The 27882-nt window shown below is 42.6% G+C and overlaps 1 protein-coding gene across 2 annotated transcripts; it reads right to left on the bottom strand.

Annotated features, from left to right (window-relative positions):
• Window positions 1-14: 14 nt before the first annotated feature.
• On the bottom strand, window positions 15-27882 carry scdb (stearoyl-CoA desaturase b). 2 transcript variants are annotated; one of them, XM_084321479.1, is made up of 6 exons: window positions 27758-27882; window positions 25112-25430; window positions 23516-23646; window positions 20745-20950; window positions 6227-6459; window positions 15-2302 (listed from the first exon to the last, which is right to left on the bottom strand). In XM_084321479.1, the coding sequence occupies exons 2-6, from the start codon at window positions 25362-25364 to the stop codon at window positions 2103-2105; spliced, it is 1023 nt and encodes a 340-aa protein (XP_084177605.1). In that variant the 5' UTR covers window positions 25365-25430; window positions 27758-27882; the 3' UTR covers window positions 15-2102. The 2 variants fall into 2 exon arrangements, with proteins under 2 accessions (XP_084177605.1, XP_084177604.1); XM_084321478.1 differs by lacking the exon at window positions 27758-27882 and adding an exon at window positions 26700-26924.

Below are 27882 nucleotides of genomic sequence, written 5' to 3'. Positions count from 1 at the left end.
CACCCACCCCACACACACCACACACCTTTTCATATGTGATTCGACATTAGTTTTAAGCCCCGATTCATAATTTCCATCATCAGTTGCACTCGTCCTTTCATTAAGACGGGTCATGCCTAGATGTGCAACTGGCAAAGTACATTACCCCCCATAAGGCATTTGGGCAAAGAGTCCTGACTAATATTTTCGACATCCTTGAGACGACGCATACAGTAAACGCACCTATACCAGCCCTGATACAGGACCCTGTGGTCTCCCGTCTGGCTTTACCGGCAATTCACCTTCTGCAAAAGGTTGCGAGAGATCTAGAACGGAAACAAAAAAAACACATCGAGAACTTCACGTACCCCAAAAACGGGAGGTTCGCCAATCTTCCACATGAATACTTTCCGGGGGGGCGGTGATGCCGGCCTCTTAAATGTCTCCCACGTACAGATACACTTTAAGATGTAGTCAAAAAAAGAGACACACGTATGCCCCCAAAATCTGGCGAGCGCATTTTTGCTTGGAAGCAGAGCGCGCGTGGGCGTTGTTGTATACGTACAGGAGACACAGCAGTGCCGGTATATACGCCGTCCGGAAAAGTAGACGAGGGACCAATTATGGTGGACTTCCGTTTTTTGGTTTAAGTGAAACTTGGGTGGTTTCTCGTCGTCATTCTAGACCTCTTCCCCGACCTTCGCAGGGTGAGCGCCCCCCCTGTGTGCGCGAGACGGGACCCTTCGGGAAGAAGACCAGAAGGAGCCTGTATCAGGGCTACGGCTCGACGCGCTTTCATTGGCCTCGTCGGAGGAGAGAGAGAGAGACACGAGGCATATCCGCCTCGTTTTCAACTGCATTAAGAAAACTAAAAATAAAATCAAAAACAATTCCTTCTTCTCATATAAATCAAGGACTGAGGAGTCAGTCGGTCTCTTATGTTTCAGTGCAGAAGAGGCGTCTCGAGCGACGGCGGCGGATGGACTCCCCAGGACCTCGGCTGATGAGAAACGGAGGTTGCGGGCACCTCGACTTAACTCAATTATAGAGGTATAAATTGTGTTATACACAAATCATCACGAGATCAAGAGGACTTCCTCTCTCCGCCAAGGGGAAGACTCTCGTTAAGAGCACCTTGGACAGGAGACAACCGACGGCGTCGTCCTCACACAGCTAAGCTGCCGCTTGTCTGGTATATACGAAATTATCAACGGTTTAAAAACGGCGCACCGGCCGTCTTGGATATATATAATATATATATCGGCTGTAAATCACTGTAGCTTGTGGTTTTAATAAGACTACAGGCTTTTAAGAGAGAGAGAGAGAAAGGAATAGAAGGGAAAATAAAAATCAAGATTTGACTTCAACCTCATGGAATGAAGCGAAGAGCCTCACGGAAAGATCCGGTAAAGTTAGGGGGGGGGGCGGGGGAGGGGGGGAGACAAGACGGACCTTTCGCAGGATCAGTTCCCCCCGCGCGTGTAAAGAAACCTCACCACTAAAGTTCTCACTCAACAAGTGCCACAGAGGATTAATAAATAGCACATGAATAAATAAGGAGGTTAATGAACTCTAATATATAGTCACTGCTTTTTGACAACACAGGTCACTCACAGGCTATTTGGTTGGCGTCGCAGTCACCCGGTGGGCCGTTGAAACCCCCCCCCCCCCCCCCCCCCCCCCCCCGGGTGTGCTGGTCACCACTGGTCCTAAGTGCTCATTTGATGTTAAGGGCAGGTGAAAATGCTGTGCTTTACGCGCCCAGCCAAGGTTAACTGGTGCGGGCTAGGTCCGTTGAAGGCGGTGCAAACTTGAAACTTGAAGAAATTATAATAATAATAAAATAAAAAAATACAACACACTTTATGGAATGGTCTAGGACCGTTTCAAGCCAATATTAGTCCGAGGAACTCGGGTATAATTTTAACTCATAAACAGAAGCAAGAGATATAAACCCTGCCGTCACCACTAGGGATCCAACCAAAATGCTGCAGTTTTTTTTTTTTTAAACTCGTCGCTATGGTCTCTCGGTTTTGGCCAGTCGGTATCGGTTTAAAGAGTCTTGTTACCGTGTCGGGGGGTGGGGGGGGCTCGGGGGCGTGGGGTAGGTGGGGGGTAATCGCTCAACCACTTTTGTGGCTCCCGTCGCCCGTCCGCTGCTTGCGAGCGGTGATCATCTCTTTCGACACCTTCTTGCAGTCCCGGGCCAGACCCAGGAAGCACATGAGGTTTATGAAGGCGGTGGTGAGGTTGAGTTTGACGCCGAACTCGCTGGTGCGGTAGTCGAAGGGGAAGGTGTGGTGGTAGTTGTGGAAGCCCTCGCCTGGGGAAAACAACAAGAGAACAAATCAGTGTTTTGGGGCTGAATAGAAGAAGCCCTCCCCGGGAAAACAACAGAACCATCCATATTTGGTAAATGGCCGTTTTTTTTTTTTATATAGCAGCTTTTATCCAAAGCGCTTTACAATTTGTTCCTCACATTTTACCCATTCACTCACACACCGACGGTGGAGGCAACCATGCAAGGTGCCAACCTGCTCATTAGGAGCAATCAAGGGGTTAAGTGTCTTGCTCAAGGATACATCGACACGCTGCCCGGGAATCAAACCGGGAACCTGCGGATTGCCAGACGAATGCTCTACCTCCCGAGCTACTGTCGCCCCATGTTTGGTGGCGAATAGAAGAATGATACTCAAAAATGGTTGATATGTATGCTTTTATCATTATATAACGATGTCATTGATTTTAATTTGGTCAATTGTGCCTCCTTAATGCAGATACAGACACACTAAATACCGTAATTCCTCTAATAGTAACCCCGGCTTGTATTTGTTTCAACTGTAGCGGGTACCAGGCTTGTATTAGGAGGAGGCCTGTATAAGAGGGAGGCCTACATTTCAAATTTTCAAACGGATCATAATGAATAAATCAACATTTTGTGTCAGTTTGAACCCAGTAAAATGTACTGGGTTCATTTATTGAAACCAAGTACTGTATGAAATAGTAAACCGTGCAATTACAGGTGGTCACTGGTCATTTCAATGTTTTCAAAGTGAAATCAAGTAACTAGCTCAGTATGCAGCTCAGTATATTAGTAACCCGGCTTGTATTAGGAGGCCGGCTTATAATTGCTTAGCTCAAGAGCGCACCCGGCCATTAATAGAGACCCGGCTTGTATTTGAGACCCGGTTACTATTAGAGGAATTACGGTATATACAGTATATTGAGGTCATTGATTTGGTATATTTCACACACACTTTTACTATGCATGTGCACAATTGACAAATATACATATACCAAATCAAAATCAAGGACATCATAATGAATTTAGTAAGTTTAAGGGTAAAAAAAGGGAAATTAGGCGAGATTTAGTTTAACAAAAAGGAATAGACGGTCTTGAACAGACTATTTAGATAAAGGCTCTGTGAAATAAAGAGTATTTAGATAAAGGCTCTGTGAAAAAGGCTCTGTGAAATAAAGAGTATTTAGATAAAGGCTCTGTGAAATAAAGAGTATTTAGATAAAGGCTCTGTGAAATAAAGAGTATTTAGGTAAAGGCTCTGTGAAATAAAGAGTGTTTAGATAAAGGCTCAGTGAAATAAAGAGTATTTAGATAAAGGCTCAGTGAAATAAAGAGTATTTAGATAAAGGCTCTGTGAAATAAAGAGTATTTAGGTAAAGGCTCTGTGAAATAAAGAGTATTTAGATAAAGGCTCTGTGAAATAAAGAGTATTTAGATAAAGGCTCTGTGAAATAAAGAGTATTTAGATAAAGGCTCTGTGAAATAAAGAGTATTTAGATAAAGGCTCTGTGAAATAAAGAGTATTTAGGTAAAGGCTCTGTGAAATAAAGAGTATTTAGGTAAAGGCTCTGTGAAATAAAGAGTATTTAGATAAAGGCTCTGTGAAATAAAGAGTATTTAGGTAAAGGCTCTGTGAAATAAAGAGTATTTAGGTAAAGGCTCTGTGAAATAAAGAGTATTTAGATAAAGGCTCTGTGAAATAAAGAGTATTTAGATAAAGGCTCTGTGAAATAAAGAGTATTTAGATAAAGGCTCTGTGAAATAAAGAGTATTTAGATAAAGGCTCTGTGAAATAAAGAGTATTTAGATAAAGGCTCTGTGAAATAAAGAGTATTTAGGTAAAGGCTCTGTGAAATAAAGAGTATTTAGGTAAAGGCTCTGTGAAATAAAGAGTATTTAGATAAAGGCTCTGTGAAATAAAGAGTATTTAGGTAAAGGCTCTGTGAAATAAAGAGTATTTAGGTAAAGGCTCTGTGAAATAAAGAGTATTTAGGTAAAGGCTCGGTGAAGAGACACTTATATTTTAATGAGACCAAGGTTGGATTTTTAAATCAGATCAGATCCAGCTGTAGCCTGCATGATGTAATGGTGCGATCCTTTTCCCCCCATTAGTTCTACTCCTCAGTGTGCAAACAAGGTCAGGTCGACCTGCACGTGGGCCTGTCTGTCCCACCAAACTAATTATTGTTCTGGTATGAGAAAAGTTGCGTTTGAGATCAATATGATGGGTGCACCGCTCGGCTCTACAAAGTGGGTAAACATGCCCGGTGCAAAATGGACATGCAGCAGACCACCACCACCACCAGCTAAAACCAGGATATCCTTCACTAAATAAACATTAGCCGCTGGATTAGCAAGTTCCGCCCCACTGTGTGTGAATGCCAGACGACATCAGCTGCAACGGGGCTCCCAATGTGTGGCAGACGGGGCGTAATAACCCATGCAGCAGCACGGAGTTTAAATATCAAGAAGCAGCACAGAGTTTAAATATCAGAGAGGGCTCCAAAACACAAGACAAAACAAGCAGCACAGACCGAGTTTAAATATCAGAGAGGGCTCCAAAACACAAGACAAAACAAGCAGCACAGACCGAGTTTAAATATCAGAGAGGGCTCCAAAACACAAGACAAAACAAGCAGCACAGAGTTTAAATATCAGAGAGGGCTCCAAAACACAAGACAAAACAAGCAGCACAGAGTTTAAATATCAGAGAGGGCTCCAAAACACAAGACAAAACAAGCAGCGCAGAGTTTAAATATCAGAGAGGGCTCCAAAACACAAAACAAAACAAGCAGCACAGACTGAGTTTAAATATCAGAGAGGGCTCCAAAACACAAGACAAAACAAGCAGCACAGACTGAGTTTAAATATCAGAGAGGGCTCCAAAACACAAGACAAAAGTGCCAAAATAGCATATATTCTTACCATATATCCTTCTATATACCTACTTACACCTGCGTATAACCCGTATAACCCATATAACCCTGTATGCTATATAACAATAATGCTGTATATACACCGTATATATTTATTCTCACCGAATATATATCCATCCACGCCCGTCTGTACATACCCGCATATAATCCTTTTTACATATCTGATAGATGTGTGATACTATGTCTATATTTGTAGTACATATCCCTTACCTACTCTTACTAAGATAAGATTATCCTTTATTAATCCCCTTGGGAAAATTCAGGAGTTGAGTTACGCTGCTGGCCAGTATGACTTACTACCATTGTGTCTTTATACCTGCATCACTGCACACATTGATACTACAACTCTGTACATGCATCCGATTTAGCACCATTACTCAGGAGTACTAATTTATATATTTCATACCCAGTTTTAATCACCTGTACATTACTGTTGCACTTTACTGTTAAATTTGCACTCTGGTTGGATGCCGAACTTCTTTTTGTTGTACTGTACGATGAGAATACATTTTTAATGTAATCTAAAAAGAGAAGGCACATTCACACAGGGTGGGTCGTCGTTACCGTCTACAGGACTTTAGAAACAAAGAGAATTCACTCGCAGAATTCACAATACATGAAAGAAAATAGGATTTGAGAGATATGCGTTTGTATTTACTGTTCAAAAAGCTAAGAAAGGGATTAAAAGGAGGTGTATTTCTATTATCGGGGTTAACTTGTGGAACAATGCTGATGTACAGTTAAGAATGAGTCATTCGCTTTTGGTTTTTAAGAAAATAGTTTGTAACGCTATTTTTGAAAACTACAAAAGGTGAATAATACTGTGTTTTGCCATTTTCTTTTAGAATACCGTTTGAGTCTTGATTTTGTTAAGAATATAGGACAGGCATGTATAAGCATTATGCTTCAGTCTGTACCTTTGCAGTCACTGTAAAATCAAATATGTGTGAGATGACTGAATAAACTACTACAACTACAACTCGCGGTCCTTCCTTCCTTCCTTCCTTACCGACGGCGCTGAACGCGACGAAGCGGTTCTCCCGGGGGTTGATGCCGTGGTCGTAGGGCCGGTTGCCCCACATGTGCGCGGCGCTGTTGACCAGCCAGGTGGCGTTGAGCACCAGCGTGTACCTCATCAGCCCGGGCACGAAGTAGCCCACCGACAGGGACTCGCCCCACAGGTACCAGGGCACCAGCATGGGCATGAGGAAGCAGAGCAGCAGCACTGAGAGCGTGTAGTACCTGGGGAGACAAAAGACAAGGTTTAGTTTTATATTTGAACAGGAAGGAGGGTTGCAGAGTCTTTGTAGTGTGAATCCAGTGTTTTAGAAGGTGCTCTTTGGATAAAGGGAAGCCAGTTGAAAAAAACAAAGAAGTTCCAGGCACTCAAGTATATAAAAAAGCTTTAATTAGTTGCTTAGTTCATAATAGAACAATTCATTATTCTATTATCTATTTAATTATTCTATTATGAACTAAGCAACTAATTAAAGCTTTTTTATATACTTGAGTGCCTGGAACTTTTTTTTCTTAGAACAAAATACAGGATACTTTATAATGAAATGCGCGTTTTTTTTTATGAGCCCCTGAGAGAGTGCGCTACATACAGTAAAGAGAAAGTAAGTAAAAAATTAAGTAAGTAAAAAGTAGGTAAAGTCAATACAATAAAGAGTAAAATGAGTACCAGTGAGGTAGAATGCAGAGGTACAAAACGTGGGGTATAGGGTGCAAATGAGGTATGAATGTGGTGCAGGGTTAGAAATTAACGGGGGCTTGGGGCAAAATGCCCTAAAAAAAAATTGACCAAATGCCCTCGAAAATCAGTTAAGGGGGGCAAAAAAAGCCAGACAGTGTACCAATTATATATATATATATATATATATATACACAGGGAACAAAATAAGCACCCGCAAAGAGTCAATGGCGGGCAGATTTGAACAAAATAGTAATGTAAAATCTCTCCTCGTTTACACTGCAACGTTACGCCCGATTAGCTAACGTTAGCTTAATAACGTTAATGGATTATAAATGTGTGGAACCATATGGAAGGAGTAAGCCGGCCGCTAAAAAGATAACCCACCGCGGCTTTCTCAAGACGAAAAGGATGAGTGGGACCACCTGACAAAAGAAAGTTTCCAGAGCAGTGGAAGTTTCAAGAGACTAGCTAGGCTACAGTATGATGCGGGGGTTGTAGACAGTGGTGAGTTGTTAACTTGTTCCGTGTGCCGCAAGTATGTCAAAAAGAAAAAACAGAAACAACACGTTTGTCATTGTCATGTTACTTCACAGTACAAATACGTGAGTCCTCTGCTGTGGTTGTACTGAGTATCCTTTATTAGCTTAACTCCGTAGCAACATCACACAGGTGTATCTCTATCGCCTAGGGGTGGGACGATACATCGATCCAGATCGATACATCGATGTAATTATCAACAATCGAATCGGATCGATGCGATGTAATAAGATCGATTCATATCGATACTCTTATTTTGAAAATCCTGTGGCGAGTCTCATATCCGCCCAAGAACAACAGCAGTAGCTCCGTGTGTGTAGATGTTACAGCATAGCATTCTCCCTTTCTGTGTGTGTGTGTGCGCGTGTCTTTGGAAAGACCAGATGAGGTCAGAGGAGTTTGATGTTTAAATGTTATTTAAACATAAACAATATAATACATAATAAATGTAGGCCTATACATGATCATGCAACATCAACAAATTGTTGTAGGAACGGTTTGGGAGAGGGAGGTTGTGAGTTTTGAGTTCCAAAAAATGTAGCTTAAAGTTTAAAGCTCAATATATAAAAACGTGGCACTTTACAGTGAACAGGAGGTCTATTTGTATTAAAAACAATAGATTGATTTTCCTTTAAATGTCTGGAAGAGCTCAAAAATACAAATGTCAAATGATATTTTCATTACCTTTTTTTTGTTGATCTAAATGTTACTGATTGTGTTAAATGGGCATATGATATCATCTCATATCGATCGCAGGCACCTGAATCTAATCGTATCGTATCGTGAGAGACTTTGTGATATCGGCAAATATCGTATCGTTGTCCAAAGAATCGATATCGTATCGTATCATGATGAAACTGGTGATTCCCACCCCTACTATCGCCCCTCCCGTACCTGCCCCTTGACCCAGAGTACGGTGGCCTGTACACTCTCTCGTATAACGCACACACATTAACATAACACCACAGTCATCTGTAGTAAATCAATGAGATTGTGGACTCTGATGAGGACATGATTGAGGAGGTTTAAGTTAGGTTTACAAAACCTTCACATTTTATTATGTTCCGTTAAATCCTGCAAAGAGTCTGATGATTAGGTTACAATTTAAGCTTAAGATTGACTTGTATTGATTAATCAATATATTAAAATAATTTGCTTAAAATGTTACTCTGGCCTCTTATTTAAGTGTGTATTCTTTATCTACCTGAACTTAATACCTTATCTACCTGAAATGTACTGAAATTTTTTATATATGAGACACAAATTAGTTTTAGAATTTTTGGCTGGTAGTGTGCAAGGAGCAGTTTGCGTGGATGTTTTTGTCGGCGGGACGAAGACTGTAAAGAAATACAGCGCTTTGCACCACCAGGACAGCCGCAGCCACTAAATTAATTGAGTTGTATTTTTTAAATGATAAGGATGTTTAATAACCTTTTTCATCATAAAAGTTCAGTGCCCCCGAGCGGTCAGGTGGCGTAGCGGAGATTGCGCTCGTCAACAACACAGGAGATGCTGGGTTCGAGCCCAGCTCTCCGCGTTGCTACCAGCTTGGCTGGTCGTTCATACTAATACAATGGCAGTATTAGGGGGTGGGAAGCTGGTGGGTGGTAATCTGGCGTTGTGGACAGCGACGGAAGTCTCTGCGCTTGCTCAGCGGGGGCAGGACTTTGTGGAGATAGCGTGCCCTCCCATGCGTTACACTTCACCAATGAGAGTCCTCACTGCCAAGTGAAAAGACGTCACTGGCAGTCGCCGCACGTATCGGAGGAAGTGTGCAGTCGGCTTCGGGACGCCCTTGTACCGACTCGTAGGAGAACATGCATTGCATACAGCAGCCAGGTAGGGGAGGGGGGGATTTGGCACAGCGACTAAATTGGGACGGGGAGAAAAAAAAAAAAAAAAAAAAAGAAATGCAGTGCCCCCGAAATAAATAAAAAAGCCCCCGAAAATCAATTAAGGGGGCCAAAAAAAGTGAGTGGTTGTTTAAAGTGAGCGTGTGCATGTGGATGTGTGTGTAGATGGGTTGTTGCATAGTGTCATTGAGCATAGTGTCATGTCATTGAGCATAGTGTCATTGTGTGTGCATCAATAATGTGATATTAATAATACATCAAACTGACATGGGTAACCCTTTCACTGCCACACGACAGCCGCTTAACCCTTTCACTGTGCCAATACAGAAGGTTAGCCCTTTACTATCACACAAACGACGGCGATGCTCAATCATTAGCTCCGCGGATGCTACAGGTAGTAGTAGTAGTATAGGCAAGGTAGATTAGTTAGTATGAATGACCTTTATTTATATACGGTAGCACCCTTCACAGCACAGGGTGCGTTACACTACAGCATAACATATAAAAGAAAATCTGAAATAAATTACAACAATAACAGACTGCAGTTAAAAACAGTGAACCAAATCAAATAAAAATAATTGAAATAAAATCATCAGTCAATAACTAAAAACTATAGGAACAGTGAGGACAAAGGATGCCATGACCAAAAGCCTGTCTGAACATGTGTTTTTAGCTGTTTTTCTGAGGGGGCAGTTCGCAGGTCCAGGGGGAGGGCATTCAGTTCATAACAGTAAAACACTATACGAATATTTTATTTCTTATTTGAGATATTGATGGAAAAAGTGCGTTTTACCCGTCTCGACTCTGGTCAAATAAAATATCCTACTTCACTTTGATGACCCCCCCCCCCCCCCCCCCAGGAGTTCAGATAGGAGCGGGTCTGAGGCGGCCAGAAGACGCAGATACCGTTTATCACACGTCAGGCGTGGACTAGGGCTGGGCAATTAATCGGAAAAAAAGCGCAATCTCGATTCATAGACCTATGCAATCTCATTTCTAAGTTATGACGATTTTTTTTTAATTAAAAAATAATAATTGTAATTTAATATTATTATTATTTTTCTCGTTTCTTTTTACTTTATGTGAGAGAATCGTGATCTCAATTCTTAGAGAAAAATCGTGATTCACATTTTAGCAAGAATCGCCCAGCCCTAGTGTGAACGTCAGGCGTGGTCTGACAGAGGCTGGATCCATTATTGGTCCGAAGAATGAACCCTTTCACTACCCCCCACACACACTATACAGAAGGTTAACCTGTACTGAACAGGTCTGGGAAAAACTCTCATTTCAAAAGTCACTAGTGGGAACTATTCGAATACTAATCTGAAAATCGCATAAACTATTCCAATTGTTTTTTAAATAAAAAATTTAATGATTTATTAGAATATCGATGCACATCCACAACACTGAATATGATTCAGTTACAAAAACCGGTTGGACGGGTTGGTTTTTCACTGCCGTGTCGGGGCCTGTTGATATTAAAAGCTTGCCCAGGCCGCACCACTGTAATCTAGTCTTATCGAGTGAGTGAGTGACGCACAATGGAAAATACGAGACAAATCTTCAGCGAGGACAAATAAAAAAAAAGGTAGCCATTAAAATAAAAAGTGACTTGGAAGCATCAAAAAAGACGTGCAGCTGGATGTTAACCCTTTCACTGCCACACTACAGAAGGTTACCCCTTTTCTATCACACTGTCGTGTGGCAGTGAAAGGGTTAACTTTAACATCAAAATGTGCAGCTAGATGTTAAACTTTAACATCCAAACCACTTGCTTTTTTTAGACCAGATCTTCTCATCTTTTGGCTTCGGTGTGAATGTTAATTCCCCCCCCCCCCCCCACGACAGCAGCGATGCTAATTTGGGACTGCGGCTTCCAAAAAAGGAGTATACAGTCCCGTGGACGAAGGGCCAGTCGGTCACTGTACTGAGAGCATTGGGTTTAGTCCCATCACGGTCAGCGCGACCCGTCAGCCGTTTGATAGATTACAGTGGTCTTCAGCCTCTAATCAACTCGTCACGGTCACTGTGACACCTAAACATCAAAGACTAGTGAGCGAATGAGAACACACAGAACACCATGCCGGTGATTAATTAATATATGCATGTGGCTTTTGTACACAATGCTACACTTGAGTGTCTAATATTCTGCTGTGGAGCCATGCAATGCCAATTGAGCTCATTAATTCATCGGTCATTGACATACATTACACGCACGCTTTAAAAAGTTCAGAATGAAAGACAAGTGTAACTCCCTGGTTCTCATCTGAACTAGCAGCTTTATTCAGGAACAGAGTCTGGTTTTCATCTGAACTAGCAGCTTTATTCAGGAACAGAGCCTGGTTTTCATCTGAACTAGCAGCTTTATTCAGGAACAGAGCCTGGTTTTCATCTGAACTAGCAGCTTTATTCAGGAACAGAGGCTGGTTTTCACCTGAACTAGCAGCTTTATTCAGGAACAGAGCCTGGTTCTCATCTGAACTAGCAGCTTTATTCAGGAACAGAGCCTGGTTCTCATCTGAACTAGCAGCTTTATTCAGGAACAGAGGCTGGTTTTCACCTGAACTAGCAGCTTTATTCAGGAACAGAGTCTGGTTTTCATCTGAACTAGCAGCTTTATTCAGGAACAGAGCCTGGTTTTCATCTGAACTAGCAGCTTTATTCAGGAACAGAGCCTGGTTTTCATCTGAACTAGCAGCTTTATTCAGGAACAGAGGCTGGTTTTCACCTGAACTAGCAGCTTTATTCAGGAACAGAGCCTGGTTTTCATCTGAACTAGCAGCTTTATTCAGGAACAGAGCCTGGTTTTCATCTGAACTAGCAGCTTTATTGAGGAACAGAGGCTGGTTTTCATCTGAACTAGCAGCTTTATTCAGGAACAGAGGCTGGTTTTCATCTGAACTAGCAGCTTTATTCAGGAACAGAGTCTGGTTTTCATCTGAACTAGCAGCTTTATTCAGGAACAGAGTCTGGTTTTCATCTGAACTAGCAGCTTTATTCAGGAACAGAGCCTGGTTTTCATCTGAACTAGCAGCTTTATTCAGGAACAGAGGCTGGTTTTCACCTGAACTAGCAGCTTTATTCAGGAACAAAGGCTGGGTTTCATCTGAACTAGCAGCTTTATTCAGGAACAGAGGCTGGTTTTCATCTGAACTAGCAGCTTTATTCAGGAACAGAGTCTGGTTTTCATCTGAACTAGCAGCTTTATTCAGGAACAGAGCCTGGTTTTCACCTGAACTAGCAGCTTTATTGAGGAACAGAGTCTGGTTTTCATCTGAACTAGCAGCTTTATTCAGGAACAGAGTCTGGTTTTCATCTGAACTAGCAGCTTTATTCAGGAACAGAGCCTGGTTTTCATCTGAACTAGCAGCTTTATTCAGGAACAGAGCCTGGTTTTCACCTGAACTAGCAGCTTTATTGAGGAACAGAGTCTGGTTTTCATCTGAACTAGCAGCTTTATTCAGGAACAGAGTCTGGTTTTAACCTGAACTAGCAGCTTTATTCAGGAACATAGTCTGGTTTTCATCTGAACTAGCAGCTTTATTCAGGAACAGAGCCTGGTTTTCACCTGAACTAGCAGCTTTATTCAGGAACAGAGGCTGGTTTTCATCTGAACTAGCAGCTTTATTCAGGAACAGAGCCTGGTTTTCACCTGAACTAGCAGCTTTATTCAGGAACAGAGCCTGGTTCTCATCTGAACTAGCAGCTTTATTCAGGAACAGAGTCTGGTTTTCACCTGAACTAGCAGCTTTATTCAGGAACAGAGCCTGGTTTTCACCTGAACTAGCAGCTTTATTCAGGAACAGAGTCTGGTTTTCATCTGAACTAGCAGCTTTATTCAGGAACAGAGCCTGGTTCTCACCTGAACTAGCAGCTTTATTCAAAGAAAACTAAAGGAACGGAGCCTGGTCACTTGCCAGACACGGTCACGTTGGGCACCTTTTAGACCAATTAGGAATAAATGCACATCAGTAAGAAATGACAAATTTAATTATGATCTAGAATCCGTCTGTAGGGTGGTAGTGAAAGGTTAACCTTCTGTAGTGTGGTAGTAAAAGGTTAACCTTCTGTAGTGTGGTAGTGAAAGGGTTAATGATGATTGCGTTTCCACTACTCTACTAGGGATTTATTGGAAGCTTTGCAAGCCATTGATTCCAGGAGCTCAACTGGAGGGGGATCAATTGGATCTTCTCCTAAAAATGGCTGAGGATTTATCACAGAGCAATTAAGGCACACTCAATCTTTCCATCTCAACAAGTGTATTCACAAGTGTTTGAATAACAGCAACAGCACATGTATTTCCATTACATAACAGGTGGCGATGGAAATGACTGAAGTAATTACAGACCAATTTCCTAGTTGCCATGCCTAGCAGAAATCCTGTTAACTCGAGGCATTTCTTTCTAGTCATTCTGTTTTAGGTTTGCACCAATATGGTTTTGGAGCCAATCACAGCACTATTTCAGCCATTACATTAGTTACAAATAATATAGTATCCGCTTTAGGACGATAAGAAACATTGTGCTGCTCGTTTTGTGGATCAGTCAAAAGCATTTGATACGGTTGACCAGTTTTATATATATAAAGTTATGCAAGATTGGTTTCAGAATTATTTATTTGAGAAACTTCAGTGTGTCAAGTGCGGAAGTGCCCAGTCTGAATTCTTGTCGGTAACAAAGTGAAACGCAGTGATCAATTATGGGCCCTTTTCACAATTTATATGAATGATATAGTCTCTTCGTTGAGAGGTTGTCAAGCCCGTCTCGGCGTCTCTATGCTGACGATACGACCGTGTATTGCATTGCAGATTCTGTACAACTCGCCATTGAAAACCTGGTCCACGGTCCAACATTCCGCCCTCAAGATTTATTACCGGTGATAGCGATGACACTCTCCACCGTGGCCATCATGATTAAAGTGGGATGGTCTTCTCTGCCATTGGTATCGTTATTATCTAAATCAGTGGTTCTCAAACTACGGGGCGCGACCCAAATTGGGGTAGGCGACAGTGGGGTCATTGGCAAGTAAAGAAAATATAAAAAAATATATATAATTATGTTTAATGTTCTGGCAACATATTCTGGCTAAATATGCCTCGTTTTATAAATGTGTATTGATAACATAGTGCTGTAATAAAATGTTCTAATAAATATGCATGATCAAGTTCAACAACGTGTGCTTTTATTTTGATATTCCTTAATTCCATGTTGAAATTACACAATACATTAAGTGTGGGGTATAAAAAAGTTTGAGAACCCCTGATCTAAATAATGCCATTATCAGAAAGCTAACCCCATATGGTAATGCAGTATATGTAGAGCCATATGAAATCCACATTCACGGAATCGAGCAATAAAAATGGAATCAACTGTAAACGTGGAATATTGCAGAATTTGCCCTAATCTGGACTGAAATTCCGTGTTCGGGAGAACATTGAATGTTGGTGCAACGCGAACATGACCGGGGACGCTACATCGTGTTACACACAACACGCAGCAATTTCGAAGAGTCTAGCTGCTTCGGTGTTAACGTTAACGTCGGAAGAAATTCCACACTAAGCCCTAAATTCAGAGCAGCGCAGTATCCTATGACTTGTATATGACCGGCGATAAGGTGTTTTGCTAATTCTGTCAATGTCAACATGCCGTGGACTGGACTCGCAAAACACGTGCAAGATCACTCTCCAAAAGCCATGTCAGGAACACGGGAAAACACTGCTTCAAAACAGAGTAGGGTATATCTGCAGTGCCGCAGCCCCATACACACCAGCCCTCTAACGATGATACCTGGTGATCACAATAGATACAGCTAGAGGGCGAGGCTAATCACTGACACTATTGTGATGAAATAGCTATGTAACATTGCAGTACATAAAGTACACAGGACTAGCAATTATAGCTTCTTGCTAAATCTGGTGCACCCATCCATTTGTTTAATGCAAATGATTGTCAGTACACACTGTCCTTTATAATCTAAAGGTGCCTAAATTATTAGGGGTGGGACGATACATCGATCCATTATCAATTATCAAATAGGATCGATGCAACGTAAAAAGATCGCTCTTATTTTGAAAATCCCCTGTTGAGCATATCCGCCCGGCCGGAACAACAACATTAGCTCAGCGCAGCTCAGCGTGTGTAGACGTTAGACAGCATTGCTTCAGAGTCCGCCTAGTTTGACCGAAATAAGTGCCTGTTGTTTTTTTCCCCACAAGGGGTCAAATGCATCCAACATGCTTTCCATCCTCGCCATTCCTTTATGCCCACGTCGCGATAAATACCGAAATTAACGTTGCGTTAGCGTAAGCTAACTAAGCTAAGAGAACAGCACAGGTCCACTAGGGACTGGGAAGGAGGGGGGGTTACTGCATTCTCGAGATAGCCCCACTAGATCTGGCCAGTACTGCACCTTCTGACTCCCAATATGCCTTTTCCAGCCAAAATACAGCGCTGAGACAGTGAATAGGATATATTAATATAGAGAAAAAAAGAAAAACTAACCAAAAACAGTGAACAGGAGGTCTATTTGTATTAAAAAGAAAGATTGTTTTTAATTTAAATGTCTGGAAGAGATCAAAAATAAAAATGTCAAATGATATTTCCATTGCCTTTTTTTGTTGTTGATTTAAATGTTACCGATTGTGTTAAATGGGCATATAATATCGGCTCATATCGATCCCAGGCACCTGAATCGAACTCGTATCGTGGCAGACTTTGTTGTCCAAAGAATCAATATCGTATCGTGATGAAACTGGTGATTCCCACGCCTATAAATTATGCATTACTATATATCATCACAATAGAATAGATATAGCTAGGCTACTTACATTGTGATGTCAGTAGTAGCTAGCTGTATCTATTGTTTACACTTTAATGTGTATTTTTATTTTGTCACAATATTATTTGAAAAATAGTGTAAAATTGAACTGTATTTCTGAGTTGCAGCACTTAAAAACATTAAATGGACTGTTATATCTTATTAAATTGTGGACATTTATTCATTCCCACTTATTACACTATTTCTGATGGTAAAATGAGCGTACAAAGCAAAATACAGAATTCTGATTTTAAAAAAAAGATAATTGAATGGAATGGAATTTGAAAAAAAAAAAAAAAAAATCATATGGCTCTAGAACCGCCCCGCGGTTCAAGCAACATTTCATGTATACACGAGGAGACATAATACCAATAATCTAGCGTTGATTTCAGGATTAGATAATCAGCCGAAAAATTTGAACGTGATAACTGGATTACACTAAAATGCCTTTTTCTCGTCTTTTCCTGGAATTATTCAGAATCACTCAAACTATACTCATATTCAAACGGTATAAAACGGAAATGTACGGATGAAAAAACAATCCGTTTCTTGCATGTTGACCAGAAGCAACTCACTGACAGTCGACGGCGTGATTAGATCCATACCTATAATATGAAATATAGTATTAGGACTCGCAAGTTTGGCATTCTAAAACTATATCCATTGAATAACGGCACTGGCGCTGAAGGCCATCAGCGCCCCCTGCTGCTGGCGTCCAATGTGTTAACTAACCCGCTCAAATGACTGGCTTATGCTCATGGTCCCCTGAAGACGGTCTGAACATACTCTTTAAGTAAAAATTATTAAAATGTACCGATATTGTAATGTATCAAACTGCACAAATAATGTACAAAGAAAAAAATTATGAACTCCCAGGAAATATTGAAAGATTGTTCAACGTACAAGATGGGGTTACAATTTAAGGGAAACATTTAATTTCAAAAGATAGTTTTCGAACGACCATGAAGAGTCTTTGTGTTTCAATTTGCAGAGTAAAATTATGGAACGGTCTGATTGTGGAGTTAAAGCAATGTCAAAACATAAAAGTTAAATAAAATGCAGACAAATGGTTTTCCAGAGGTACAGAGATGAAGAAGGGGCTTGATAACTGGCAGTATGTATGTGTATTTGGCTAGAGGGTAAGATACAGTTTTGGCAAATATTAATAAGGTATTATTAAAAAATGTATTGTCAACTAAATTCATTTTTTCAATACAAGTCTAGTAATGTATGAATTAGTAAATAATTGGAGTATGCTTCTTCCCACTCCTTTGCAAATATGTAAATGACCAAAAAAAATAAGTTTGTTCTGTTATTTTTTTATTATTTGAATGGCTTAAGGCTATATATGTACTTGATGTTTGTTTGTTATGTTGCATATTTGAAATAAACTTCAATCAATCAATAATAATAAAAAAAACATGGAAAGTCAGCCAACTACTTGGAATGATGTTCTGCACAACAAGGCAGCGGAGGCTCCCTGCTGACCCGTGAACCATTCAGGGCCATGATCTCGTGTAGCATGTTATTAATTATACATCATCACTGCCCGTTCTGTCATCTCTGCAACATTGATAATGACGGCCCACCCTCAAATAGTTTATTCAGAGACTTGAATAAAAGGTTGATGCCGACAATTGTAAATAAGAAACCTGTTCTTAATGTTTTAACTGGCTAAATAAAAAATTATGACGAAGAAAGGTATGTGTTTTTACAATACAGTCGTCGCAAATATACATATAGGCTATTTTTTGGTTGTCGTTTGACTTTAAGTAACACCACGACAAATTACTTAGCTGTAATAAATCACATCAAAAAGATGCCATGTCACACTGGCATTTTTTTCCCCGGCCTGGAAGACCTGGAGAATTTCCCTGATGCAGTTATGGGTCATGTTTTGGTCTGATGACGGTCACTTGACAAGAAGAAATAAAAAGGCAGCAGTGAACTCCCGACTCATGTAGCCAGCCACGGGCATTATAACAAGAAGGTGACTCAGAAACGACACGTGATGTTGTTTACCCAGCTGGTGTCCTCCATGAGCAGCACGCACCTCACTAGCGGAGAGAGAGAGAGAGACACAGCGCCTCACTATCTCAGCAGAGAGAGAGCGGAGACACAGCGCCTCACTATCTCAGCAGAGAGAGAGCGGAGACACAGCGCCTCACTATCTCAGCAGAGAGAGAGGAGACACAGCGCCTCACTATCTCAGCAGAGAGAGAGAGGAGACACAGCGCCTCACTATCTCAGCAGAGAGAGAGCGGAGACACAGCGCCTCACTATCTCAGCAGAGAGACAGCGGAGACACAGCGCCTCACTATCTCAGCAGAGAGAGAGGAGACACAGCGCCTCACTATCTCAGCAGAGAGAGAGCGGAGACACAGCGCCTCACTATCTCAGCAGAGACACAGCGCCTCACTATCTTAGGAGAGAGACAGCGCCTCACTATCTCAGCAGAGAGAGAGCGGAGACACAGCGCCTCACTATCTCAGCAGAGACACAGCGCCTCACTATCTTAGGAGAGAGACAGCGCCTCACTATCTCAGCGGAGAGAGATGACAGAGGAATGCCAATTGCATCATAAAAAAGCCCACATGTAGCCTATCTTGATGTGCATTCTTTAAGTTTTTTCTCTTCTTTCGTCCGGTTGTGGGACTCATGGTCGAGCCTCCTCCTCGAGGTGTCAAAAGGCCTCATTTTAACAGGAAAACCTCTTGGATTTGGAACCCTAATCTCGCCATTATCACCCTCTCTTCAGCGTCCCATGTATCGTTTCGGAGCACCTGCTTATCTTGATTTTAAATGGCATGAGGGATTCCTCTCATCTGTTGGCATCAGCAGCAAACGCGTGTTGGGACAACCCACACCGGCCTGCATTTACCGTCCCGATATTTGCTCTGTCATGATGACTCTTTGCGGTAATAATGACCTGCTGGAATAGCGAGATCCAAGTAGGATACACTCGATCCAAAAGGGTGCAAAACCGGGAGAATCTTTCACACAAGACCCATTTGACACGGCCCTGGCTTTTTAAAACGACATAGGGAAAGTAGGATAAAAGGGCTATAGTTTGAAGATTATCCAAAAGAAACCAACTTCCCTAGACAAGGTGTTCAGCGTGACATTGGATATATTCCATTTGCAAGATTTTGTCAGTTTTTCAGGCTTTGAAATGCTCTTATTTTACATGTATACATTATTATGCACTATTTATCATTTATATTCTCTTCTAGAATTCCTGGCAAACATTTTTGTAACCATAAACAAGACTATTCAAATAAATGTAGTTGAAAGGAATATGCAAACATTATGGGAAATGCACTTACCATCTTCTCCAGAGTCGGAGAAGAAGACGCCAGTTTCCCCTCGGTGCGTTCACTGGAAAGTGATCCGACTGAGAGCTAGCCTAGCACAACCCTCATAGGACAACCCTAGCTGTTAGCCTAGCACAACCCTCATAGGACAACCCTAGCTGTAGCCTAGCACAACCCTCATAGGACAACCCTAGCTGTAGCCTAGCACAACCCTCATAGGACAACCCTAGCTGTTGGGCCAAAAACAGTCCATATCTGCTTCCATTCATTTGTGCTAGCAGTGCACTGCCCGATTTCTTTGATTTCCTCGATAGCTTTCTACTGAACACAGAGGAAATTGGTTATCCATCTTATCGTCTGACTGTGGAGAGCAAGATATTTCCTATAATGTTGGCATGTGCCTTTAAGTAAAAAATATAGTTCCTTCTAAAATGTATTGGGGAGTAAAAGTTCCCCCTGAAATGAAAATACACAAGTATAGCTACTTCTGCATTTGTACCGCATTGTCTGCATTTTTACTCATTGTACATTGTTATTCCTCTTTTACTGTAGGAAGCACATTCTCAGGGGCTCATACAGAACCAAGCATTTCACTGTAAAGTACATGTACCTTATGTGAGAAATAAAAACAAACTTGAAACTCAAAAACTGTAATCAAGTACAGTATTTGAGTAAAATAACTTGGCTACCTTCCTTCTCATCTCTCTTGAACCGTCATCTTGTATAGGCCAATGTACAATAAACTGCAATGTTAATAAGTATCATCAGTGGTTTTAAAATAGCATCGAGTACCTTAAATTATAGTAATTAACATAATCTGTAAACTAAAACGTGCTCACAGGCATTTCCCCAAGGGGATCAATAAAGGAATATCTTATCTTATTTTGGACCAAGATAGAAATGGGGGATTTCCCTATTGGGATTGAAGTGCAAACCTAACTTTCACCAATCTTCACTTAAATTCTTTTTTTAATAATAATAATATATATATATATATATATATATATATATATATATATATAAGGTTACTCTTGATCAAACAAAGATGAAGGGACCTATTGGGATTAATAGTGCAATAACTTGCTTTTTCACCAAACTTCACTTAAAAACAAATAAGGTGCCTCTTGATCATCAACCAAGAATGAATTTCCCTATTGGGATTAATAAAGTGCAAATCTAACTTTCACCAAACATCACTTTTTGTAAAATAAAAGAAGGAAACTCTTGAGAAAGAATTTGAATTAATCGATTGATCGCCCCGCCCTAGCCGCCAGTCGTCGCCCTCTTCCCTTTTTCGTTTTCTCGTCTCACCTCCTCTGGAACATGACCACCTTGTCCGCCCTCAGGTCGCCCATCTCCAGCTTGCCGCCCTTCTCGATGACGTCGGGGTGCTTGCGCACCAGCAGCCAGCCGATGTGGGAGAAGAAGAAGCCGCGCAGGGCGTTGTGGGGGTCGGCGTCCGTCTCGGAGAACTTGTGGTGAACCCGGTGGTCCCTGGCCCACTCGTAGATGTCGTTCTGTGGACGCGGACAGAGACGAGAGGGGGGTCAAGTTCAAGTTACACCTACTGTAGACTTCAGTATATTTTTACTGTATATTTTATTTAATTTTTTTTATTCTATTCTTAGGCAATTTGATTTGTTTTTGTTATTCTTATTCGTGACCCGTCTAAATGTTGAGCGATTTGCAGTGTCAAATTTCCCTCTGGATAATAAAAAGGTATTTCTATTCTATATAAATTCTTTATGGTCAAATGCACAACGATACAGGGGGCATTGCAGGTAATGAAATGTTTGCGTTTCAAGCTCAGACTCAGACTCAACGGTGCACGATTAAGAAACTACAACGAATACAGGAATGGTAACAATAAGTAGTAGTAGGATAGAATATGAAATGAGGTATGGTAAAATAGTAAATTGTTTACAGAAAGTGTCATGCGTATAGTGCATGTTAAGGTGTGTGTGCGTTCAATAAGGGTTATAAGAGAGATGTATATATTATATACACACACACACACACGTGCATAGGGTTGGGTACCGAACTCTATACTTTTAAGGGTACCAACCAACCAAATTATATCAGTACTACAGAGTACCGATTCACGCTATAATAATAATAAATAACTTCGTTTTATATAGCGCCTTTCAGAGGACCCAAGGTCGCTTTACATAGACCAGATTTCTGTACCTTTCCATGCAATATGGTAGACAAGAGGGAGGCTTTTCCACATATATATATATTACAGTCTTATCCCTTCAGTCTTTGGAAAGACCAGGCGAGGTCAGAGGAGTTTGATTATATTTACAGAGGATGGCCAGATAATGTTGATATTTAAACATACTGTAATGAGATTTCAGGAACTGGTACCGGTTCAAATGTGAACTGTACCCAAAACTATACGTGCAGGACTCAAAGATCTATACTGTATGGCCTGGAAATGCACAACGAGATTCATCATCACCAGATTAAGGGGCCCAGCAGCGAACAAAAGAGATTAGATGTATATAATGCTCAGATCAAATGTAAATATATCCGTTGAAAAAACATCTGCATACTGCATTCTATAATGTGACCAGCGCTGGTAGGATTTGAATGTGAATTCACCAATAAGAGTCTTTCTAAACTCAAAAAGCTCTACGTAAAAACATTTTGACGAGAGTATTAAGCGTGTAACGAATATCAATAGATCCTTTGCTAGCTATTGCCATCAAGGCACTGATGATGATCTTTCTAGGGATGATGCACCGATACTGGTATCGGATATCGGTCCGATAACCGGGCTAGAATAGAATAATGGTATCCCGACAATTTCCCTCAAGCTAAAATCCGATACCAAGAAACACGTCTAACGTGCCCGAAATCAAAGCAAAAGTGCCTCTCAGCAAATATAACTGAGGGTACACATACCCTCATCTCGCACCTTGCTGCCCATGCGCATGTCCAGTTAATTATATTGTTTACACTGCCTTTTTATTTTAATTTTTTTTTACTTCTCCACTGTACTATAATTCTGTGACCTGTACCATGTCTTCTACTACCTGTACCTCCCCTCCCCCTCCCCATGCTGCCAGAATTTCCCCAAGGGGATAATCAATAAAGGAATATCTTATCTTATCTCTGACACATTAACTCTCCCCAATGGAGAAAAACATATTATGTAAGGGATAATACGAGGTGATCATACGAGGTGATTGTCGCAAAATAATTGACCGACACAGAGTTCTGTAAACGCAGTGAAGGTCAATTATTTTGCGACAATGACCGAGTATAGCTATACATTATCCCGCTTATTACAGGGCTAACTTACTAACAATATACGCAACATTTTACACCATCGACGAGACGAGATCAAATGCAGACGCAGTTGTTCTGTGGCTCCTCTGTCATCGCCGGCAGGTGTGTGGTCTGATTGCACTGATGTAGTGCAGCTGTGCATATGCTGAGCTTAGCTTAGCTTTCGTGACTGCGATCAAAATGCTTGATTGTGATTGGTCAATAGCGCTCCGTTGCCCCCAACAGCGATCATTATTGCGCGTTGCCCATGACAGCGGTCAGCTATCGAGAAATAATTGACCGCTGTCAGGGGCAACCGAGCGCTATTGACCAATCACAATCAAGCATTTTGGCGAATGTTAAAACGCCATGTAATAAATCTCAATAATCTTTGTCCAATGACCCCAAATGTCCCGTGTCTAATACCATTAAAAAGTAACAGACCGAAACTCTAAAATCGTAAAATGTTGGGGGGACCGGTGTGTCCCTAAATGCCTTCCCTCGGTGTCCCTAAATGCTTCCCCCCCTTCCCTTGGTGTCCCTAAATGCTTTCCCCCCCCTTCCCTCGGTGTGTCCCTAAATGCTTCCCCCCCCCTTCCCTCAGTGTGTCCCTAAATGCTTCCCCCCCCCCCCTTCCCCTGGTGTGTCCCTAAATCCTCCCCCCCCCCCCCCTTCCCCTGGTGTGTCCCTAAATGCTCCCCCCCCCCCCCCCCCCTTCCCCTGGTGTGTCCCAAAATGCCTTCCCTCTGTGTGTCCCTAAATGCTCCCCCCCCTTCCCTCTGAAACCGAGAGAAACTCCTCCCCTTTACCTGGAAGGCCATGGAGTTGGCGAGCGCCAGGAAGACCCTCAGGGGAGTGGACGCCTTGTAGGACCGGTGGCTCCACAGCCGGTGTGCCCCGGCCGTTATACCCAGCGCACTGGTGACGAAGCACACGAGCGCTGAAAGAGAGAGAGAGAGAGGAGGAGGAAAGTGGGAGACAACCGTTACCACCACACGGAGACACGTCTGACACGCACACAAAAACATCCAGTGGGACGAAGGGACAACATGTTCTGTCTATTTACCCCCCCCAGAGCCCTTCTGTCATGGGGGAGTTATTTATGTTGCGAAGGGCTCTCTCTCTCTCTCTCTCTCTGACAGTGTGGGAGTACGAGTGTCTGCTCTCGCTCTCCCTCTCTCCGACTTGTTGTTCCAAACCCGGCTGAATGTGTTTCTATGTGCGGGCCAGACAAGGCTGCTAAGGATGTGGGAACCAGGAGCCTGAACCAGCAAAGAAGGCCATTCTGTTGTGGTGCCATGTAGCTCACAATGGAATGCCTATTGGAATTGCGATTGTCCTTTGTCCCCTCTCCCAAGTGAAATAATATGCGGCTCGGCATTGCGACGAGAAGGGGAAAAAAATTATGCGGGCACAAGTGGAAAACAAAGTTCACGCTTGTTCGGTAATTCAAGTCACGCTCGTACCAACAGTCGTACCTTTTGGGCACGAACTCTATATTCTCTGAATAGTTTTGGCTATTAGTGCTGGCGTTTTCTCGTTAAGATTCTGGTGCGTCTGTGTCAAGAGGGACCCAGTTGCCCTGGGCTACACATTCTGAAAACCACTTGTGTGGTATTTGGCCTTCAGATCTCCCTGCTCTTCGAGGCAACATACTCTGGCTTTAAAAAATAATAATAATCATTATATAGGCATAACTGTGTGTAGGTTCTAATGGGGGGGGGGGGGGGGGTAGGGGTACCCAGAATATATAATAGTCTTGCCCACTATAGACACCGTTCGTCGGCCTAACGCCAGGGTGCGCCTGCTTTGCAATCATCACACAAGATCAGCACATTTCTGAGCTAGCTGGATGCATGGATTTGCAGGGGAACGGCGAGAGAGGAAAGTCCCCATAAAAACGCGCCGCCTGTGTGGTGTGGCTGCCGGTGAATACCTACTACACGGTGGGTTAAAGGTGAATACCTACACGAGGGTTTAACCCTTTCACTGCCACACAACAGCAGGTTAACCATTTCACTGCCACACTACAGCAGGTTAGCCCTTTCACTGCCACACAACAGCAGGTTAGCCCTTTCACTGCCACACTACAGCAGGTTAGCCCTTTCACTGCCACACAACAGCAGGTTAGCCCTTTCACTGCCACACAACAGCAGGTTAGCCCTTTCACTGCCACACAGCAGGTTAGCCCTTTCACTGCCACACTACAGACGGTTAACCCTTTCACTGCCACACTACAGCAGGTTAACACTTTCACTGCCACACAACAACAGCAGGTTAACCCTTTCACTGCCACACAACAGCAGGTTAACCCTTTCACTGCCACACACTACAGAACGGTTAACCCTTTACTATCACACTACTACCGACGGTAACCGGCGAATAGTTAACAGTTGAATACTTACTCCACACGAGAGTTAACGGTGACGCAGAAGGGATGAGCGAGAGTCCATATAGAGCTCCGGTGTGCAATAACACCATCAGCACGATGTTCCTCCACACCAGCAACCGGGGCGGCTTGGGACCCTCCTTTTCCCTATAAGTGTCATCGAAAACATCCTCTATCGACGACGACGGCTCCGTCGAGGCGGCCGTGGTGGCGTCTCCGTTCTGTTGCGGTTTGCTTGAAGTGCGGTTTATCGTCTCCGTTTCTGTCATTTTTTCTGTTTTTTTTTTTTTAGTCAGTGGATTCTTTTTTTATGGCGCAGCGATGTGGGTCCCGGTCTAGAGAGAGAGGGGGGGAAGAGAGAGAGAGAGAGAGATAGAGTTATACAACAACAACTGAAATACTCAGGAAACGGTACACAACACGGCGTAGCAGCCCGTCAGTCTAAAAAAAAAAATTTGAAACAGTACACAGTCGCACGTGCTGTTAATAACCCTTTCACTGCCACACGACAGCCGGTTAACCCTTTCACTGTGACGACAATACAGAAGGTTAGCCCTTTACTATCACACAACCGACGGCGATGCTCCATCATTAGCTAATGATGCTAATGATGGAGCATCGCCGTCGGTTGTGTGATAGTAAAGGGTTAACCGGCTGTCGTGTGGCAGTGAAAGGGTTAAACAGTAAAAATTTAACAGTACAGTCGTTGTTAAACAGTACAGTCGCTTGTTAAACAGTACACAGTCTCACGCGCTGTTAAACAGTACAGTCGCACACGCTTGTTAAACAGTACAGTCGCACACGCTTGTTAAACAGTACAGTCGCACACGCTTGTTAAACAGTACAGTCGCACGCAGTTAACCCTTTCACTGTGACAACAATACAGACGTTTTTAGCCCTTTACTATCACACAACCGACGGCGATGCTCCATCATTAGCATCATTAGCGCCGTCGGTTGTGTGATAGTAAAGGGTTAACCTTCTGTCATGTGGCAGTGAAAGGGTTAAACAGTAAAAATTGAACAGTACAGTAGCTGTTATACAGTACAGTCGCAGCATGCGCTGTTAAACAGTACAGTCGCTGTTAAACAGTACAGTCGCTGTTAAACAGTACAGTCACAGCATGCGCTTGTTAAACAGTACAGTCGCAGCACGGGCTTGTTAAACAGTACAGTCGCTGTTAACAGTACAGTCGCTGTTAACAGTACAGTCGCTGTTAAACAGTACAGTCGCAGCACGGGCTTGTTAAACAGTACAGTCGCTGTTAAACAGTACAGTCGCAGCACGGGCTTGTTAAACAGTACCAGACATTATGAACTGATGAACCTATCAACTTAAGATATTCGACATCAATGAACTGAAAAACCTATCAAGTCGCTGTTAAACAGTACAGTCGCAGCACGGGCTTGTTAAACAGTACAGTCGCACGCGCCGCTGTTTTATTACATCATCAGAGTAGTTCTTCTAGCCGACGGACTAAAAAGCGATGGGAGGGTCTCGCGCCTCAACAGGAGGGTCTCACGTGCAGGACATCGAGTTCCATTTGTTTCCCCGTCATGGCTAAACAACTACAGTATCACACAGCAGTACAGTTGAATACTCACCGAGTAACAATGCGGTCTCTTCCAACCAAATACAGGTCAAACAAGAGGGCGGCTGTGGTGGACGACAAAAACGACGACGACGACACAACAACGCCAGGCACTGTGTGTGTGGTTATAATGATGTGTGATGTAGTCGCTGCCCGCCGCGCGCCGTGGTGGTGGTGATGATGATGACCGGTTTGTTACCTAAGCGCCCTGTGTTCCGCTCGCTGTCTGTCTGTGAGGCTCGCGACGTCGTTTTAAAGCAATTGGTCGAGAGGGGAATTGATGCCACGAGCCCCGAGTGTTTCATTGGCTGCCGGCTTATCTGATGTTCACGTTTTTTCTTTTACCACCACCCTGCTGGGCGAAAAGGAAAGGCGTCCAACTTTTTCATTTTTTTCATTCAATCACCTCATTCAGGGGTGAAGCGTGATCATTATTTGTCGTCGCGGGGATTGCGTATTATTTAATTTTTTTAATAAAATGTCAACAGATTGATTGATTGATTGAAAACTTTATTAACAGATTGCAGAATGGGAATTTGGGTACAGTACAATGCAGACCAGAGAAAGACTTTCGTCTTGTTTACATCAGGGTCCCCCATTTTCAATTCATCATAACATATGACATACACACAACATACAGATAGACAGTACTGCTACATCTATACATTTATGACACACCAGATTTGCAAATACAGTACTGTTTGTGATACAAAAAGAGTCCAGAAAAGAGAGTATATACATTTGACGTAGAAACAGTCGACGACTGTGTGTCAAGGCACTGGTTTACATATGTCCCCCCCCCCTCCCCAGCGTGACTCAACGACGACACCCCCCCCCCCCCCGGTAACGACAAGTCACCCCCCCCCCCCCTCGCCTCACCTCTTTTTTTATTTTTTGTAACCGCCTCCATTTTTTGGTCACGGTGGCAAAACATCTCTCTGGAATTGAGAAAGCGTTTTGCCCAAAAAGGAACACCCACGTAATCGTTTTTTTTTCGAGTGAAAAGCGGAACAACACAACAGTCGAAGCTCTAGGGTCAATAATAATATGGCGAGAAGAGTTTCAACTCACTGTTCTGAAACGCGGACCTGTTGTTGGACTTGAGGGGGGAAACCCAGTCACTTTTTCTTTGTAAAATTGGATGCTGCGTAGTGAGCTGCTGCTTCTTCCCTTCTCTGTGGCTGCCTGCTCTCGCT

This window comes from Notolepis coatsorum, assembly GCF_963971535.1.
Source record: "Notolepis coatsorum genome assembly, chromosome: 9".
In the NCBI taxonomy this organism is placed as follows: Eukaryota; Metazoa; Chordata; class Actinopteri; order Aulopiformes; family Paralepididae; genus Notolepis; species Notolepis coatsorum.
This window is presented reverse-complemented; position numbering and strand designations above follow the sequence as displayed.